This window comes from Cynocephalus volans, chromosome 14 (genome assembly GCF_027409185.1).
Source record: "Cynocephalus volans isolate mCynVol1 chromosome 14, mCynVol1.pri, whole genome shotgun sequence".
NCBI lineage: Eukaryota > Metazoa > Chordata > Mammalia > Dermoptera > Cynocephalidae > Cynocephalus > Cynocephalus volans.
This window is the reverse complement of record NC_084473.1, coordinates 23,427,190-23,445,318: the sequence shown is the minus strand read 5'-3', so window position 1 is coordinate 23,445,318 and position 18,129 is coordinate 23,427,190. Positions and strand designations below refer to the sequence as shown.

At 41.1% G+C, this 18,129-nt stretch overlaps 1 protein-coding gene across 1 annotated transcript; it reads right to left on the bottom strand.

Moving 5' to 3' along the window:
* Window positions 1–560: 560 nt before the first annotated feature.
* FAM228A (family with sequence similarity 228 member A) lies at window positions 561–17,856 on the bottom strand. Its single transcript, XM_063077747.1, has 6 exons — window positions 17,764–17,856; window positions 15,836–15,904; window positions 11,181–11,268; window positions 10,899–11,055; window positions 4,125–4,266; window positions 561–707 (listed from the first exon to the last, which is right to left on the bottom strand). The coding sequence occupies exons 1-6, from the start codon at window positions 17,854–17,856 to the stop codon at window positions 561–563; spliced, it is 696 nt and encodes a 231-aa protein (XP_062933817.1).
* Between the last annotated feature and the right edge of the window lie 273 nt (window positions 17,857–18,129).

The following is an 18,129-nucleotide window of genomic DNA, read 5'->3' as shown; positions in this document are numbered from 1 at the left end:
AACGCAGATCTGCCCCTTAAGAAATCAAGCTCTCTCCTGCCTGAAAGGTGAGCCTAACTTTCTGGAGGGCGTGGGGAGAGGAGTTCGCCCTAAGACTACTCCTGGGAAGGACTCAGCATATGTGCCTTGCACGCCCTGGAAGTCTCTGTTCTTGTGAAGAATCCCCAGCGAGCCCCTCCAGTGCTCTTTGGGAGCAGGACACATGGCGGAGGAGGGAAAAACTCCACCCTCTGAAAGGGACCTAGGTTCTTAGCAATCTGACTCCCTGTCAGAAGTCCAAGCTATGTAAGGAGAAAGTATGCATTGGGGGAAGGAATGTATGCTTTGGCACCAGAGGGACTGGACATGGAAGGGAACGCAGCCACTTTCCAGCTAGAGGGTTGACCTTGAGCAAGTCACTGAGCCTCTCTGAATGTCATGTACTGGGAGATGATAACACTATCTTGCCGTTAAAATTTTTCAATGAGTACAAAATACCTCCCTCACACATTTGCTGTACTTTGTTGTGCAGACAGACACTGCAAACTAAAGTCAATGAAGCTTTATTACAAACAGCAGCCTTACATGGCGGCCCTCTGCAGGGAGGCCAGGTGCTTCCCCAGGACCTCTGTGGTCATCACTCTTCTTTCCACAGGCTGTGGCCCCCATCTGTGATGGCTGTCCCCAGCTGCCCAGGAACGGGGTCTCTGCTGTCTGGTTCCTAAAACCTAATGACAGAAGACAAAGGCTGAGGGTGGTGTAAGGAGAGCAACTTACAGGAGCAGGGAGAACCCCCTGCTGGTCCCACCCACACCCAGCCCTCCCGTGGGAGCTAAGATATGCCTTTCAGGCAGGTTCCCGACCAGCCCTTTTGCCTCATCTCTCTCTCACTCTGTCTGGTTTCTGCAACTCTCAAATGAGCCTTTCTGTATCTTTGGACTCCACATAGTACTAACCTTTTCATGTTACAGCAGAGACAACTAGCTGTCCACCAGACGCTCCCCGGCAGTTGCGGTCAGACCAGCCAGTAATTACTTTTCCCAGCACCCACACCCTACAGTTAGGCATAGCCAAGTGATTGTGTCCTAGCCCATGGACTATCAAGGCAATGAGGTATGCCACCTCCAGGCCTGGTCCACATTCACCTCCCAAGACAAGACAGGTTGGCAGGAATGAGTTTTCCGGGGAAACCTTGGAAGCCAGGTGCTGAAGATGACAGAGGTCCATCAGATAGGGTCCTGGAAGACTGCATGAAAGAGGGACAGCCTGCTGACCTACCTGGCCCTGGTACATGAGGAAAAAAAATAAATTCTATTGTGTTTAAACCACTATCCACTTTTTTGATCTATTGGTGACAGAAGTTAGCCTCCCCTACCGTAAGAGTAAAGCTGACTATAGTCACATTAAGATCTGATATAAACAAGTGGGACTACATCAAACTAAAAAGCTTCTGCACAGCAAAGGAAACAACAAAATGAAAAGGCAACCTACGGAATGAGAGGAAATATTTGCAAACCATATATCCAGTAAGGGGTTCATATCCAAAATACATAAGGAACTCACTGAACTCAATAGCAAAAAAAACTAATAGCCAAATTAAAAAATGGAGAAAGAGCCTGAATAGATAGTTTTCTAAAGACATACAAATGGCCAACAGTTGTATGAAAAGGTGCTCAACATCACTAATCATCAGGGAAATGCAAATCAAAACAACATGAGGTACATGTTAAACATCCCAAATCTGAAAATCCGAAATCCAAAATGCTCCAAAATCTGAAACTTTTTGAGCACCAACATGATGCTCAAAGGATATGCTCACTGGAGTCTTTGAGTTTGGGATGCTTAACAGGTATGTATAATGCACATATTCCAAAATCCGGAAAAAAAAATCTTGAAATCTGAAACACTTCTGTTCCTAAGCATTTCAGATAAGGGATATTCAACCTATATCACCTCATACCTGTTAGACTGGCAATTATCAAAAAGTCAAAAGATAACCAGTGCTGGTGAGGATGTGGAGAAAAAGGAACACTTGTACACTGTTGGTGGGAATGTAAATAGTACAGCCATTATGGAAAACAGTATAGAAGTTCCTCAAAAAATTAAAAATAGAACAACCATGTACCAGCAATCCCAGTTCTGGATATACATAGATTTTTGAAGGAAATAAAATCACTATCTCAAATAGATATATGCACTCCCATGTTCATTGCAGCATTATTCACAATAGCCAAGATTTGGAAACAACCTAAGTGTCCATTGACAGATGAATGGGAAAAGAAAATGCAGTATATGTATCTATACACACACACACATACACACAGTGGAATATTAATCAGCCTTAGAAAATAAGGAAATCCTGTCATTTACAACAACATAGATGAACTTGGAAGACATCATGCTAAATGAAATAAGCCAGACACAGAAAGACAAACACTGCATGATCTCACTTATATGTAGAATCTAGTAACACTGACCTCATAGAAACAGAGTAGAAGAGAGGTTACCAGGCTTGAGGGGTGGGGGAAATGGGGACATGTTGGCCAGAGAGTCCAAACTTTCAGTTATGAGAGGAATAAGTTCTAGCGACCTGATGTGCAGCACGGTGACTGTAGTTAATAACACTGTATCCTATACTTGAAATTTGCACACAAACAGCAGCTATGGATATGGTGATGGATATGTTAATGAGCTTGATTGTGGTAATCATTTCACACTGAATACGTATCTCAAGCCATCCTGTTGTATGCCTTCAATATTAAAAAGCCCCAAACAGTTCTCAGATGTAATGGTGCTGCTCAGGGGAAACTGCTGAGGACCTGGTAACACCGTGCGGGGAGAGACTGGGGGTAACGGCGGATTGCGCAGGAGAATGTCTGACAAGGTTTTCAAGCCGAGGGAAGACACAGTCCCTCGTCCTGTGTGTGGCGACGGGCGGGGATCCGCTGGCGAAAGAAGTGCGAGCAGCCGCTGTGCGCTCAAGGCGGGTCAGAGCCCCTCACCTGCCAAGCACCAGAAGCCTTCCCTGGCAGCGTCCTCTGCCCCAGGCGTTAGGGGACAGGGCGCGGGGGGGGGGAGACTGGGAGGGAAATAGACCAGGCGCTGTAAGCCGTGCTAACCGAACTGCGAGCTCTGGATGAGAAATGGGTGCTCAGAACCAGCCCAGCGCCAACCACCGAGCTGCCGCAGGAGGCCCCGGGGCTCACCCGAGCCGGGGCAGCGGGGGGCCGAGGGTCTCGACCTTGCCCCCCACCCCATGCTCAGCCAGCCCAGTGACGACCAGCAGGCCTCAGCAAGAAGGGCCCCGGGTTCCCGAGCTGGGGAGGTGGGGGCGAGGGCTTCAGCCACACCCCCCTGACATCTGCACCCAGCCCGGCAATGACCAAGCCACCGCTTGAAGCCCCCGGTCTCCCCTATGGGAATGTGGGGGGTGCCACAGGCCTCAATCCCATCCCTCCTCCTTCCTCCTTCCATCCCATTTCCTTCTCCTTTCCCCTCTCCCCCTCCCAACTGCTCAGCAACAACATCGTAGAAGGTAAAAAATAATAATAATAAAAATTTTAAAAAGAAATTTGTGCTCAGAAAACTACCACATATAAAGTACCTTTTAAATATCTAAAAACTCTCATTTTGCCCAAATTTTTTTGGTATAAATTTCGTTTCAAAAAATTCCCACCTATTGCAACTGAACTAAGGAAAACAAAATTTTTGACCTGGTAGTAAGCAGTAAATGGCAGGAAAATGGAAGAAGGGCAAAATCTCAGAAGAGAGGGCTGAAGAAATCTTAGAGGGCAGATTCCCTCTGGCCAGGTTTGCCTGCACCTTGGAAGGGCACAATCTGTCCCCTGAAAGTAGGGTCCAGGGTCCCACATTTACTACTTTTCTGAGTTTCTTCATACAAGGCCTCCCTGCTGAAGGTGCCCACCAGTGCAATAGCACCAAGCCTGAGGCAACACCACCACTTCTTCTGTGTGAAGCAAATGCTCCGTCTGCCCCTCTCTTCCACTCCCTTCCTTGGCTACTGCTCGCTTGGGAGCCCATTTGAGGGGAGGGCTTGGTCAGTGACTTTGAAATCAATGCCTGCAGTCTTGTGGGGGTTGCAAAATTGTGCCATCCCACCCCTGCTCCCCCAGGACTGTGCTCACCAGACCCTTCTTATCCCCTTTGTTCTCCTGGCTGAGCTTCGAGGAACGAAACTGCCTTTCAAAAGCAGCCTGACTTAGGTTGGTTATCTTTTTCCCTTCATCAGACAGATGTTTCTCTTCTGCATAGATGGGCTTTTCAGGACTGCAAAAGAAAAAGGTAGAAAAAATTTTCTCGACTCAGCACAAACTGAATGGTACCATACAGTAATTTCTGAAAATTAACTTAATGAACTCAATCCTCACTTTATGAAAAGGAAAGACTGGCTAGACATCACTGGTGGCTGCCCTGCCTGCACCCCTGCTGGCACAACCCTCAGGTAGGCCAGAGTCATGGGACCCTTCTGCAGGTGTGGCTGAGGCCCCTGGTCAAGCTCAATTCCTAGAGTTGTAGTTGAGACAGAGGAGCTTCAAGGCAGTCTCTGAGAGCTCAAACCAGAAAGCCAGGCAGGAAGGGGGAACATCCACTTTCCAACACATGCACAAGAGAGCAGAGAAAACTGGTGTGCAGGGAAGGAGAAATGAGGCAGGTTCACAAGGAGAAGCAGTGGTGAGAGCCACATGGTCCCAAAGAGGCAGGGCCGGCCTCTTGGTCCCCTGAGCAGCCTGCTCTCTTCCTGGCTTGTCTTCTATGACATACTGGTGCTTTCTAACATATCTAGCCTCCCCCCACTCTTTTTTTCACTTGAGAAGGAGTCTGCTTTTTTTCTTTCTTTTTTTTTTAAAGATGACCAGTAAGGGGATCTTAACCCTTGACTTGGTGTTGTCAGCACCATGCTCTCCCAAGTGAGACATGGGCCAGACCCTGGAGTCTGCTTTTTGTAATCAAACTGTCTCTGACTAATGTAGCCACCTTGCTCTCAGGTCCTTTTCTTACTTCATCAGACAGCCATGTGAGGCACCCCTAGGTGTGTCCTTAGAGGGCTTCAGCAGGGCTGCCCCTATTTCTGCCCTAGGAAGACCAGCCCTATCGAGGGAAATAAGTCTCCTTTCTTCCTGCATTTATTCATTCAACAAGCATTTACTCATTGTCTACTATGTTCCAGCTAAGTTCTGGGAACACCAAGATAGATAAGACACGGCCACTGCCCTCAAGGGGCTTGTTGCTGGAGGGGAAGCCAGGTGAGAGGGATGCAGAATTATATTTCCATGTGATAAGTGCCTCTCTTGCCTGTGGTGGAAAGGCCAGTAATAGACGGTGGGAGCAAAGACATCAATGACCTGACAGGTCCGGGAGTTGTAAACATGCTGACTTGACCCAGAGAGTTTTGTGGTTAATAAATATTTATTTTCTTTAGGGACTTCTGAAATGAAGCCAGAAAGGGTAGCAGGGCCCAGATAGTGACTTATGTGCTACGTTAAGGAGGCTGGGCTTTGTTGTAAGGGTTATGAGAAGCTACTGAAGGGTTTTCAGCTGGGGAGTGTTGATCACTTCAAAAAGATCACTCGTGGAGCTGGCCAGTGGGCTCAGCTCGTTGGAGCGTGGTTAGCTTAGTTGGTTAGTGCGTGGTGCGGATAACACCAACGTCCAGGGTTCCAGCCCTGTACCAGCCAGCAAAAAAGAAAAGATGCCTCAGGCTGCTAGGTGGAGAAGAGTCAAGGGGAGGAGACCAGACTAAAAGAGGAAGGCCAGTTGAGGAGCTGTGACAACAAAGGCTGAGGAGCTACAGAGGGAGATGAAGGGAAAAAAGCAAAATAAAGCCTTTGTCTTGTTTAGATAAACATGTTTGTTAAAACTGATGAAACCAGAGATAGAACATAAAACTTCCAAGTCACTAGGGGAAACAAATGAAGTAGAATTGTTTATTTCAACAAAACTCAAGGTGGGGGATAAAAATGAAATATCAAGACAGCATAACAGAACTTCCACTGCACAGGCTAATAGTCCTGCTCCAACAACTAGAAAAAAAACAGAAATGTTCATATTTTTAAAGTCATTGGATAGTGGTAGAAACAATTTCAGAGAAGGGAGAGCCCTTCAAGGATGAGTTGACCATCTTGGGTTCTTTCCTCCCTCTCTAGAAGCATTTCAAGTACCAGGGTAGAGACTGATTCCTCTGTGCTCCCAGCACCTTTGGTGGATTTCTGCTCCTGGAGCCTGGTTGCTGCCCTGGCAGTTGGGCCTTTAACCTTGTTCTCAACATCTCCCTCTCCATGACAGGCAGGTCAGGCAGTGCACTTGGTTCCCCAGTGGAGGGTGAAGACCCTCCAGGCCCCTGAGTACAAACAGCCTTCCCTAAAGCCTATCTGACAAAGAACCAAACAGAAAGTCTAGAACTTTCAAATAAAATAACTAAAAATAAGAACGCAGTGGATCGGTTTAACAACAGATTATTAGACTCAAAAGAAAAGATAATAAAATATCTAGAATCAAATATGGAGAGACAAAAAGGATGGAAAATACACGCGAGGGTAAGAGAGAGAATAAAGTGAAAGAATCTAATATATGTTTAACCAGAGCACCCAAAAGAGAGGAGACAGGGAATATGGCAGAGGTAACAATTAAAGAGAAAATGACTTAAACTTTCCAGAACTAATTAAATACATCAATCTACAGATATAAGACTCATGAATTTCAAGTAGGATAAATAAAAAGAAATCTACATCTAGAAATAGCATGTAAAACTAATGAAAATCAAAGACAAAAAAGTGTTATAAGTGTCCAGGGGGAAAAGACACATTACCTTCAAAGGAACAGGAACAACTGTAGGATTTGTAGCTTACTTCTCAATTGAAAGAGTAAAAGACAACAGGATATTTGTTAAAAGAAAATAACTCTAGCATTCTTAATCCTATGAAAACATCCTTTAAGAATGAAAGTGAATACTGGGTATACACCCAAAGGAAATGAAATCATTATATCAAAAAGATATCTGGACTCCCATGCTCATTGCAGCACTATTCACAATAGCCAAGAGATGGAATCAACCTAAATGCCCATCAGCAGATGAATGGACAAAAAAACTGTGTTATATACACAGTGGAATATTAACTCAGCTATTTAAAAAAGTGATAACCTATCATTTGCAGCAACATGGATGGAACTAGAAACCATCCTGTTAACTGAAGTTAGAAAAAAAAAAAAAAAAAGACACGGCATGATATCACTCATATGTAGAATCTAAAAAAAAATAGTGATTCTCATAAGAGAGTAGAATAATGGTTATCAGAGGTGGGGGAGCAGGAGAGGACGAAAAGTGGTGGACTAACGGGTACAAAATTATGCTATCTACCCTAAGTGAATCATTGTACAGTATATGTATGTACTGAAATGACATACTGTACCCCAAAATATGTACAAATAAGTTTTTTTAAGAGTTAAAAAATGAAAGTGAAATTTGAAAATGCTACATACTGTATGATTCCAACCATATGACATTCTGTAAAAGGTAAAACTATGGAGACTATAGCGGTGCCCAGGGGTTTAAGGGAGGGAGGGATGAATGGACATAGCACAGATGGTTTTTAGGACAGTGAGCTATTCCGTATAATTCCATAATGGTGGATACAGATCATATACATTTGTCCAAACCCATAGAATGTACACCACCAAGAGTGAACCCTAATGTAAACTATGGAATTTGGGTGATAATGTCAATGTGGTTTCATCAATTGTAACAAATGCACCATTGTGGTGCAGGATGTCAATAGTGGGGGAGGTTGTATATGTATGTGGACAGAGGGTATATGGAAACTCTCTAGGTACTTTGCACTCAGTTTTGCTGTGAACATAAAATTTGCTGTGAAAAATAAAGTTTACTAAGTTAAAAAATAGAATGAAGGTGAAATAAAGACATTTTAAGGCAAACAAACAGAGATTCTTCACAAACACACTTATGGAAAATGTAAACAGTATTTGTTGATTATTTGTTTTGTTCTGAGGTACATACGGAAGTATTTATGAATGACATGACATGTGGCTTAGAATTTGCTCCAGAAAAGATTTATTCCAGAAAAGAGAGCAAAAAAGGGAGAGAGGAGGAGAGAGAGAGAGAGAATAAACATGGCAAAATGTTAGTGGTTGTTGAACCTGGGTGACAGGTATATAAGAGTTTGTTGTACTCTCTACAACATAAGGTATATTTTGAATGTTTGTAATAAAATATTTTAGAAATAAGTCAGTGTAATCTTTCCACATTAACAAAACAATGGAGAAAGAATCATAATAATTTCAATAAATGCAGAAAAATTAATATAATTCAAAATCTGTTCATGATCTTTAAAAAAAAGCTCATAGCAAACTAGGAATAGAAATGAACTTCTTTAATTTGCTAATGGAGATATAAAAACAATGTAAAGCACAGTGAAACACTAAACGCTTTCCCTTTTAATTTAAGAATGAAACAGGAAAGCCGATCATCACCATTTCAATTCAACTTTGTGCCAGAGATCTTAATTTGTACCATAAAGCAAGGAGAAGAAATAAAAAGTATAAAGAATGGAAAACAATAAGTAAAACTCTCTTTATTAGTAGATAATAGGATTGTGTACATAGAAAATCCAAAAGACTCTGTACATTAAATATTAGAATTAATAATAGTTTACCAAGGTTGCCGAATACAAAATCAACATACAAAATCATTTTTATTTCTATATATCAGCTACAAATAGATAGAAAATGAAATTATGTACATTAATAACAAAATAGGAGTAAACAGAATAAATGTAATCGAAGATCTACAAGACCTGTAGACATGGTTTCTCATCGACGGTACTTACCGACACTTGGGGCTGAATAATGCTTCTTTGTTAGGGCCTTTGTTGCAGGATATTTAGAAGTATCCCTGCCCTCTGTCCACCAGATGTCTGTAGAGCCCTACCCCCCTGACAACCAGAAATGTCTCCAAATGTCAGATTTTGCCCTGGGGGCAAAAATCAGTCCCGATTAAGAACCACCCCTTTTAGAGAAATAAAATAAGACTCAAATTAATGGAGATATACATCATGTTCACAGATCAGAGGACTAAAAATGGTAAATTTGTCAATTCTCACCAACTTGATCTACAGATTCAGTATAACCCCAAGCAAAACCCCAAATATTTGTTTGTTTTGAAATTGTGTATGTGTGTGTATGTCTATATGGCACTTGAGCTAATTCTAACATTTATAGGAGGATTTTGTCTATCAGGTACGAAAACTCATTAAAAAGCTGTAGTAAGATAGATAAATAGACCAGGACAGAGAATCCAGAAATTAAGTACATATAAAAGCACTTAATTTGTACCAAAAGCCACACTGCAGAGCAGGGGGGAAATGATAGTATTTTCAATAAATAGTTCTGGGGAAAAAGGGTATCATGAAAAATAAAACTGGGCCCCATACATAATACACATAAGAAGCAATTCCAATTGGATTATATACCTGAATTTGAAAAGCAAAACAATAAAACTATAAAGCTTTGCGAAGAGACAGTTTTAAATAAAGTATAAAAAGCACTAGTTATAAAGAAAAAGAAAGATAAATTTAACCATATCAAAATTAAGAATATTGGGCCGACCCGTGGCTCACTTGGGAGAGTGTGGTGCAGATAGCACCAAGGCCACGGGTTCGGATCCCTGTATAGAGATGGCCAGTTAGCTCACTTGGGAGAGCGTGGTGCTGACAACACCAAGTCAAGGGTTAAGATTCCCTTACTGGTCATCTTTAAAAAATATATATATAGATATAGATATTCATCAAAAGATATCATTAGGAAGAATAAAAGCATTTTTCAACAAAATAGAAAACGACACAATAAATATAATTGAAAAGAGGTTTATATCCAGAATATATAAGGAACATCTACAAATCAATAAGAAAGAAAAACAACCCAACAAAAAAATAGCAAAAGTCTTGAACAGGTACTTCTCAAATGAGGAAACCCAATAGTCATTAAAAATATGAAAAGTACTGTCTCACTGGTAATCAGGCAAATGCTATTATACAGACACTAGTTTACTCAAATCAGAACATCTAACAGTACCAAGGGTCAAGGAGAATGTGAGGCAACAGTATTTCTCCTCATACTGAGGGGAGTTTAAACTGAAAGAGCCTCTTAGGAAAACAGTTTAACATTATCCCACAACCTAGCAAACTCTACTTTTAATTATATGCCCTAAAAAATGTGACTTGTGGGAACCAAAATACCTGCACTGGATTGTTTATAATATCCAAAATGTGGAAACAACACAAATATCCACCAAGACTGGATAGGTTAAATAAATGATGGCATAGTCATAAAATAGATTACTACATAAAACAGGAATTAATATAATGGAGCTATATACAACAACATGGATGAATCCTGTAACAGTGAGCAAAAGACATACAACTGTACACTTACCCACTTAAAACAGATGAATTTTATACGTAAATTATATCTTAATATAGATGTTTTTTAAAAAGTCAGTCACAAAATAATAAATGCTTTAAGGTTTCATTTATATGAAATTCAAAAATAGGCAAGATGAACCATATTGTGTAAGTATAAAAAATTAGGGAAGGCAAGGACATCAGCACTTACAAAAGTGAAGATAGCCCTGCGTCATCAGGAGGGGGCACATTCCATTTCTTACCTGGGTGACGACTTCACAGGACTGGCTCAAGGATTTGTTAAACTGGTTATGTTTTATACTATTTCTATGTATATTTCACAATACGAAGATGATGATAGTAATAATAAAACTATAAACCACTAAAAGAAAAGACATGACTAGCACAAGATCTGCACTGTTTTAGTAAATAAACTAAACTGCAAGTTTAACAAATGTTTGTTTCTTTGTTTTTGTTAATCTGTACCTGCATTTACCACGAGCTTTATTTCTCACAGATCTCGCAGAGGCTTTATGCTGCTCTTTTGGAATCACACTGTGTAGAGTGGAAGTGAACGGGGGCAATTTGGCATGCAGCCTGGCCTTCTCTATTTCTTTAAGTTCTTTCATGGAATATCGTTTTCCTACAGGAAGATTTTTTAAAAAGTCTAAATCAATGCTCTTAAATACAACTCCAGTCACTCTTGGGGTGAGAAATCATTTGACCATTAGCAGTTTCTAAAAATGAAGCCTAGTGATCACAAAGCACCTGTCTCGTATTGAAGACTAGCTCTCTTCTCCTGATCTGCCTCTTGCTGTCTTTGAAACAGAGGATCATAAAATGGTGGAACTGTAACCTACAACAAAAATGAGACTCTTTGAGGATCCAAGTGCAATTTGTTTGAAGCTTTTTTTTTTTGCGGCTGGCCATTAGGAGGATCCAAACCTTTGACCTTGGTCTTCCAGCATGCTCCAACCAACTGAGCCAACCAGCCAGCCAGCCCTTGTATGAAGCTTTTAAAATCTGTCCTAAGTATTCAAGTCTGGCTTTACTGTACACCAAAGTAGCTGAGAATAAAGACCCATGAATAATGTCAATCCACAGAGCAGTGGAAGGGTAAATATCACCTGCCTCAAATGAGGATATGTCACTGATACTTAAATGGCTGAAAAGAGGGAGGGCAGCCACCCACACAGAAGAGATATGCTTCTGCTCGGAGTTCTACTGTATCACTGCATCAGTCAATAAATGTTTGCTGATGGCACTGCGTGCCACATCCAGGCTAGGCCCTGTCCTCAAGGACCTCTCAGTCTAGAACAGACAAGTCATACACAATGACAAATGAGTCATGAGGAGTCAGCTCAGGATACTTTACGAGCAGGAAACAGCACTTCTGACCTGGCCTGGGAGGAAAAACACCTCCTGGGGATGCTAATGATTGGCCTTTAAGGGCTTGTGAGAACAGAAGGGCAGGTGAACGTAGTGAGTTTGTGTCAAGCGGTAGGGACATACAGAGGTTACTGAGAGAGGTATTTTTTTCTCTCCCCCTCCTGATTATAAGCCTTAAACAGAGGGACTATTTTTCCCCTTCTTCATTTCCCCCACAGCACCTAACCCAATGCTGGGCCTGAAGTAAACAATTATTGAATAAATATGACAGCGTACCCTAGGCAATGAGATTCTACCCATAACTAAAAGAACCTTTTACTTTCATATTAATGATCGGGCTTGGTTTTCTGGGAAAAGCAAAATAAACCACTTGTCTGTTCAGAGCCAGACATATTTTTAAAAAATTAATAGTAGTATCAGGTGGCTACTTCTGCTACACAGAAGCAACAAACCAAAACCCATATTTCTAATTCTAACTCACACATGGACAGTTTAAAAATCTGAAGATTCATTACAAGCTCAACTATGAGCTCTTCGGGGCAGCCCTCCCCGACATCCCTCCTTGTATCTTCTGTAGAAAGCACTGCTCCCTCCTGAGTCCCACTGATCCCTGCGCTGACTTCTGTGACACACTTGTCAAATTGCACCACACTTGCTGTACACGTCTCTCCATCTTGTGCTGCAAGTTTGCTGAATATGAGGGAAAGAATAAATTAACGAATGAAAGAACAGATTATCACACATATGCATGCCTGTCCACAATGTAAATTCCCTAGCAGTCTAAATTACTTTAGGTTCCTATTCTAAAACTCAGGGGAAATGCTTTTGTGGATTTTTTTTTTTTTTAAATGAATAGAGAATAACTACAAGACTTCTAAAACGACTAGGTTTGGCCCGGCCCCATGGCTCCCTCGGGAGAGTGTGGCGCTGGTAACGCCGAGGCCGCGGGTTTGGATCCTATATAAGGATGGCTGGTGCACTCACTTGGCTAAGCGTGGTGCAGACCACACTGTGCTGAGGGTTGCAATCCCCTTACCAGTCAAAAAATAAAATAAAATGACTAGGTTTTCCCCAATTCCAGAGCTCCTAAGAAAAGTAAATAAAATTAATAAACTCAGTCTACCTTTCCATCATTTGGGTTTTTTTTCTTCATATAAAATGGATCGTATACTTCAGGATCATAATGGTCTCCAGATATCGTTTTCTTTAGAAAAAAAAAAAAAAAACTAAGAGCAAATCACTACATACATATTCTTTTGCAAGATTCATAAAAGCCAAATATTTTATTTCATTTTTATGTATCAGCATAGTTTCAAAGGACTAGAAGAAACCTCAGAAGCAATTTAGACTGCAGTGAGAGTCCACTACCTTCTGGGAGAAGTAATCACCTAGCTTTACTCTGAAGTCATCAGCTAGCCTTAATTTGAGAACTTTCTGTCACATGATGCAGGAACATTTTTGGTAATTTTAACCACTAGGGAGCTGGTCCTTAGACTGAGTGTATATCTGCCTTATAACCTCCAGGTGCATCTACCCATCAGCTACATGTCTGCCTTTTAGATATTTAAAGATTTTATTCCCCCTTGTGTCATCTCTTCCTTGGACTAAATAACTCACTTCTTTCCACTTTCCTCCTATGAAGTGGTATTAAGACTCCACCTTCTTCTAAATGTTCTGCTGGTGAGTGTTCCCTCAACAGTGTGACATCAGGACTTGGGCTTCAAAGAGACCTGGATTCGATCTTGACCTCCGCTTTTTAGGGCATTTAGGAAGAAGTATTTAAGGTACATATTCAGAAATTTTGCCCATTAAATATATTTGAATCCTTTAACATTCCAGCTAAACTACTGTAGATCTCTACTAAATACCTGGTTTAAGGAAAAAAAAGATCCTGTAGTGTACACTTAAAGCCAACAGATTTAAATTTACTACTACAAATAGGTGGGCCGAAATTCCAAAAGAGGTCTTGACCTCAGAGTTAAAACCAAAAAAATTTTCCAAGCCAATAAATAAGAAACCAAAAAAAATTTTTTTTGTAAAGCCAAACTAAGGAACAGAGTGTAGGAACTGTTAGTCCCCATACCCCATGTGTGGCTAACTCAACAGCCATGCAGTCCCACTCCTCCCTACCCACTTCCTACTACAGAGATTGGAAAGTTGTGCAGTCTCTTTCCTAACCCAGCAGGGTTACAGCTAGGACTTGCCATGTGGCCCATTCTGGCCAATGAGACCTAGGGAAAGTCAGGTAGGGGCTTCTAGGGACTCTTTTTGCTTCCCTGGCACTATTCCTTACCCCTTCTTCCTACCTTGAATGCAGACCGAATAAGCAACCATCAGGCAAATGTGAGGATGGGGATAAATTGAAAATATTAAGGATAGCAGAATAAAACAATAGAAAAAAACTTGATATTGTTCTGCTGCCAGAACACAGCATGAGATGACCTACCTCTCAATTTCTTGTTAAATAAATAGCAGATGCCCTTATCATTTAAGCTACTGTTATTCTATTAACATTTATCTAAAAGCATTCCTGATAAATCTATTTCCTAATCAATACTCCCTTCCTCTCTACCTGAAACTCCAGGCTTAAGAATGCAGTAGATGTGTTAACAGTTCAATGAATTCATTTAAATACAAAAATAAGTTTGGGGGCCGAGCCCGTGGCGCACTTGGTAGAGTGCTGCGCTGGCAGCGCGGCGACGCTCCCGCCGCAGGTTCGGATCCTATATAGGACTGACCGGTGCACTCACTGGCTGAGTGCCGGTCACGAAAAAACGACAAAAAAAAAAATAAATAAATAAGTTTGGGATTGTGCATAACCAATGAAAATGTTGGACCAACACTTCAAATTATACTTTGCTTAAAATAAAAACAAAACTGTCAGTACCGTTTTATTTGTGTGCTTTAAATAATATTCAAAATCCTCTTGTTTTGTTCTTTCAAACCCTCTGTATGAAGTTACTTTTTCCATAATTCTCTGCTGAAGAGGCTCTGCAACATTTTCAACCCATTTTTTATGTAATAGCTCTTTTCTTCTTTCCTTAAAAATATCCAGATGCTGAAAATACATATCCAATCTCTAATGAAAAAACAGGAAAAATAAATTCAGAAATTTTCCCATTTACTAACATTTGAATAATGGGGGAAAACACTTGTTCCCACTCCTAAGCTCTCAGCCACATTCAGGTTGCAAAGTCCTAGTATAAGATAATTGAAGCACAGAATAAAATTCAGTAGGGGAACCTGAGATCATAGAACAGAAAGAACTCATGAAAAGTTCTAAACCACACTGTGCCTTCAGATTAAATTGCATCTAACTCATGAATCAGATTAAACTGAAATTCTTGCTTCTTTTCAAGGATTTCAAAGCATTCCCTGGTCACCCATTCCATGTCTAGCCTTTATCATCTGGAAAGCCTGTACCAAATTGGTAGAGTAGATAGAGCACTAGGCCTATGTTGACAACTCACTCTCATCTACAAAAGGAGGGTAATCCCATCTACCTATTTTGATGCACGAATGATATTTATATCTATGCACTTCCTTTATAAATTATAAATCACAATACAAATGTCAAAGTATTATTATAACCCTAAATTTCATTGAAATTACCCCCTTTAAGCTTATTAATTCCAAACTATCAGTTACCAATTAATTGGTCATGAACCTTAAATACTAATTCATTCTGGTGGATTTAAATATCCCTGCTGCAAAGTGGGACCATACGAGAAAGAAGCAAGTTTTAGTGGGGAAGAATTTCTGTTCAGTACCAGGACAAAGAGAAGTAATAGAACAATCTCTCAGATCCCTTAAAGACAGATCCAAGTGGGATTCAGGACCTCTTAGTGATCCTGCAAGAAAGTGGCACAATCTCAGATCTACACAGTATAAATGGGAAAATCAGAGGAGCCTCATTCCCCCTGCAAAATGAGTCTCTTTGACATGGTGACATTAACTCTTGATCATGCTGCTCTGTTATCACTCTTGCTCCCCCAGAACACACTTAGAATACACAGTCTAAGGCCAACTCTTACCTTCACAACATAACTTTCTCTAAATAATATTGCATGTACAGCTCCATCAATGTCTTTTCTAGCTAATACCTAAAATTACAGAATTAGATATTAGAATGTAAATCCTGAAGAAACAAATCAGAATGACAAACTCAGTGTATTTTGCCAATATTTTTACTGTAAATCTAATGTCTGTATATCAAAACATATTTTGTAACTTTTTATCATGGAAGATTTAAAAAACCATTTGCCATGAACCCATCACCCAAGTTCAACAATTATCAACTCAGAGTCAACCTTATTTCATCTAAATCTCTACTTATTTTTCTGCTCCCCCCCCGCCCCCCGGTATTTTGTAACAAATCCCTGACATCATATCATTAAGTCATATTTTTTATAGTACCAAGAATTAAAGGAATCCTTTATAAAATGAATTGTTTTCAGACATTCATTAGGTATGTTTAAAAGGGGTCTTGAAGTTTCTTGCCTTCTCATAGGTCTCTTCATTAGTCAAAACCACAGAAAGTTTGATTTAGTTCAACTGGTCCAGAGTCTCAGAGGTAGCTAGTGGCAGCTCCTGGCCTCCTACTGATATTGTCTCAAATCTAGTGACTTGCTATATCCGTTATGAGTTTGGGCAAAGCTGAGGCACTTGAATCCTCACTTTAGGGCTTTTTCGGTTGGATCACTATGAAATGATCTCCAGCTTTTATTCTCACAGGACTAAGTAGGAACAAATGAAAAGGCAACAAAAATCCAATATCTGGAAGAGATGTACTACAACCTAGAATAATTATCTCTAATGAAAAATGATACAGGTTCTTAGAACTATGTTATTCAATCTCTGGTGCTTCTTTCTGGTCTACACACTGAATGCATCAAACTAACTAAATTCCCAAATTCAAATACCAAATCTGTGAATAAAAGAAATCTCAGAAAGGAGAGTTGTATTTTTACACATATATTTAATAGTTTCACATGAAATCTAAAGTGATATTCAAACAGCTACTTCAGTCTTCTCCAAAATAAAGCTCTTTATCATATAAACAGAATCTCACTTTAGAGCCTTATCAAAAAAAGAAAAAGAAAAAAGAAAAGAAACAAAAAAATAAATAAAGCCTTATCAGACCTATTTTAAGATGACAACTGAAAAAGTATGTATAACTATTAAACATGTTTCCCTGACACTACAATGTAAATTTAGAATCCATCTCTTTATCTGGAGAAGCAGAAACATAAGTGTTGACAAGCATCTTGTAGGAAAACCACAATTTGTAAGCAAGCCTAGTAAGATTATTAGCAAATGTTACGTATATTCTTGGTCATGTATAAGATTTTCAGACATTATTTTGTTTAAAGAAACACAGTTTTTGTCTTTGACGGCTCCTTCTTTGGGATTTTGCCAGAAAATAAAAGGAAGATGATAATGATTTGGAGCAGCACTTCTGAAATCCACAGCTTTGTGTGGAAATACAGCTTAACACAAACAATACAGCTTAATGTAAAAATTAAGCATCTCACTAGTCTTACTGCCACCACGCTCAAAGGGGCAAGATAAAGGGCATTTCCAAGAGTTTTTCTTTACAGCGAGGCAAATAATAGGATCACAGAAAACAATAAAATGTTCTTTCTGAGAAAATCATTTCCCGCCCCTGAAGCATGAAGAATTAAGCGGAGAGCCCAGACTTGGCTTCTCCTGCAGGACGAGCTCGGGGTAGAGGCCACGTCCCGCCCTGTCGGTGCCCTGTCCCTAGGGCTGGCGACAGGGAACAATCTTGGCCACACTCTTGGCCGCATCTGACCTGGGCCATTCCCGTTCGACCAATTCTTTCGAGGGCCCAGTCTTCCAACGCTGGGTGTAAAAGCGCGATTAACACAAAACAGCTCCTCAACTCAAGGGGTTTATGTCCCACCGCCAAAGTGACGTCTCAAAATGCCACCTTATTTACCTCCATTAAAGAAACTGACTCGGGCTCTGGCCATTCTTTTAACCTCTCTGGCCTGAAATGTTCATCACAGTTCCACGTCTTCGCGGCAGCCATGGACAGAATCCCTGAGGAGAGAAGGTAAACGGAGGCGCCTGAGGAGGAGGTAGGTCACCGTGGCGGCCGCCGGGCCGGCGTGACTCCTTGGGGGGCCCCTTTCCAGCGGGGTCAGTAAAACCACCACCACCGACACCCTTGGCGCCCCGAGCCGCACTTTCCAGAAGGGGGTCATGACCCTCCTCCCTCGTGGTCCTGGGGCCCAAAGCAGGTCCTTCCCCCGGGGCCGCGCCGCCCGGGCTCCCGCCGCCCTCCCGGGAGAGGTCGCGGCCT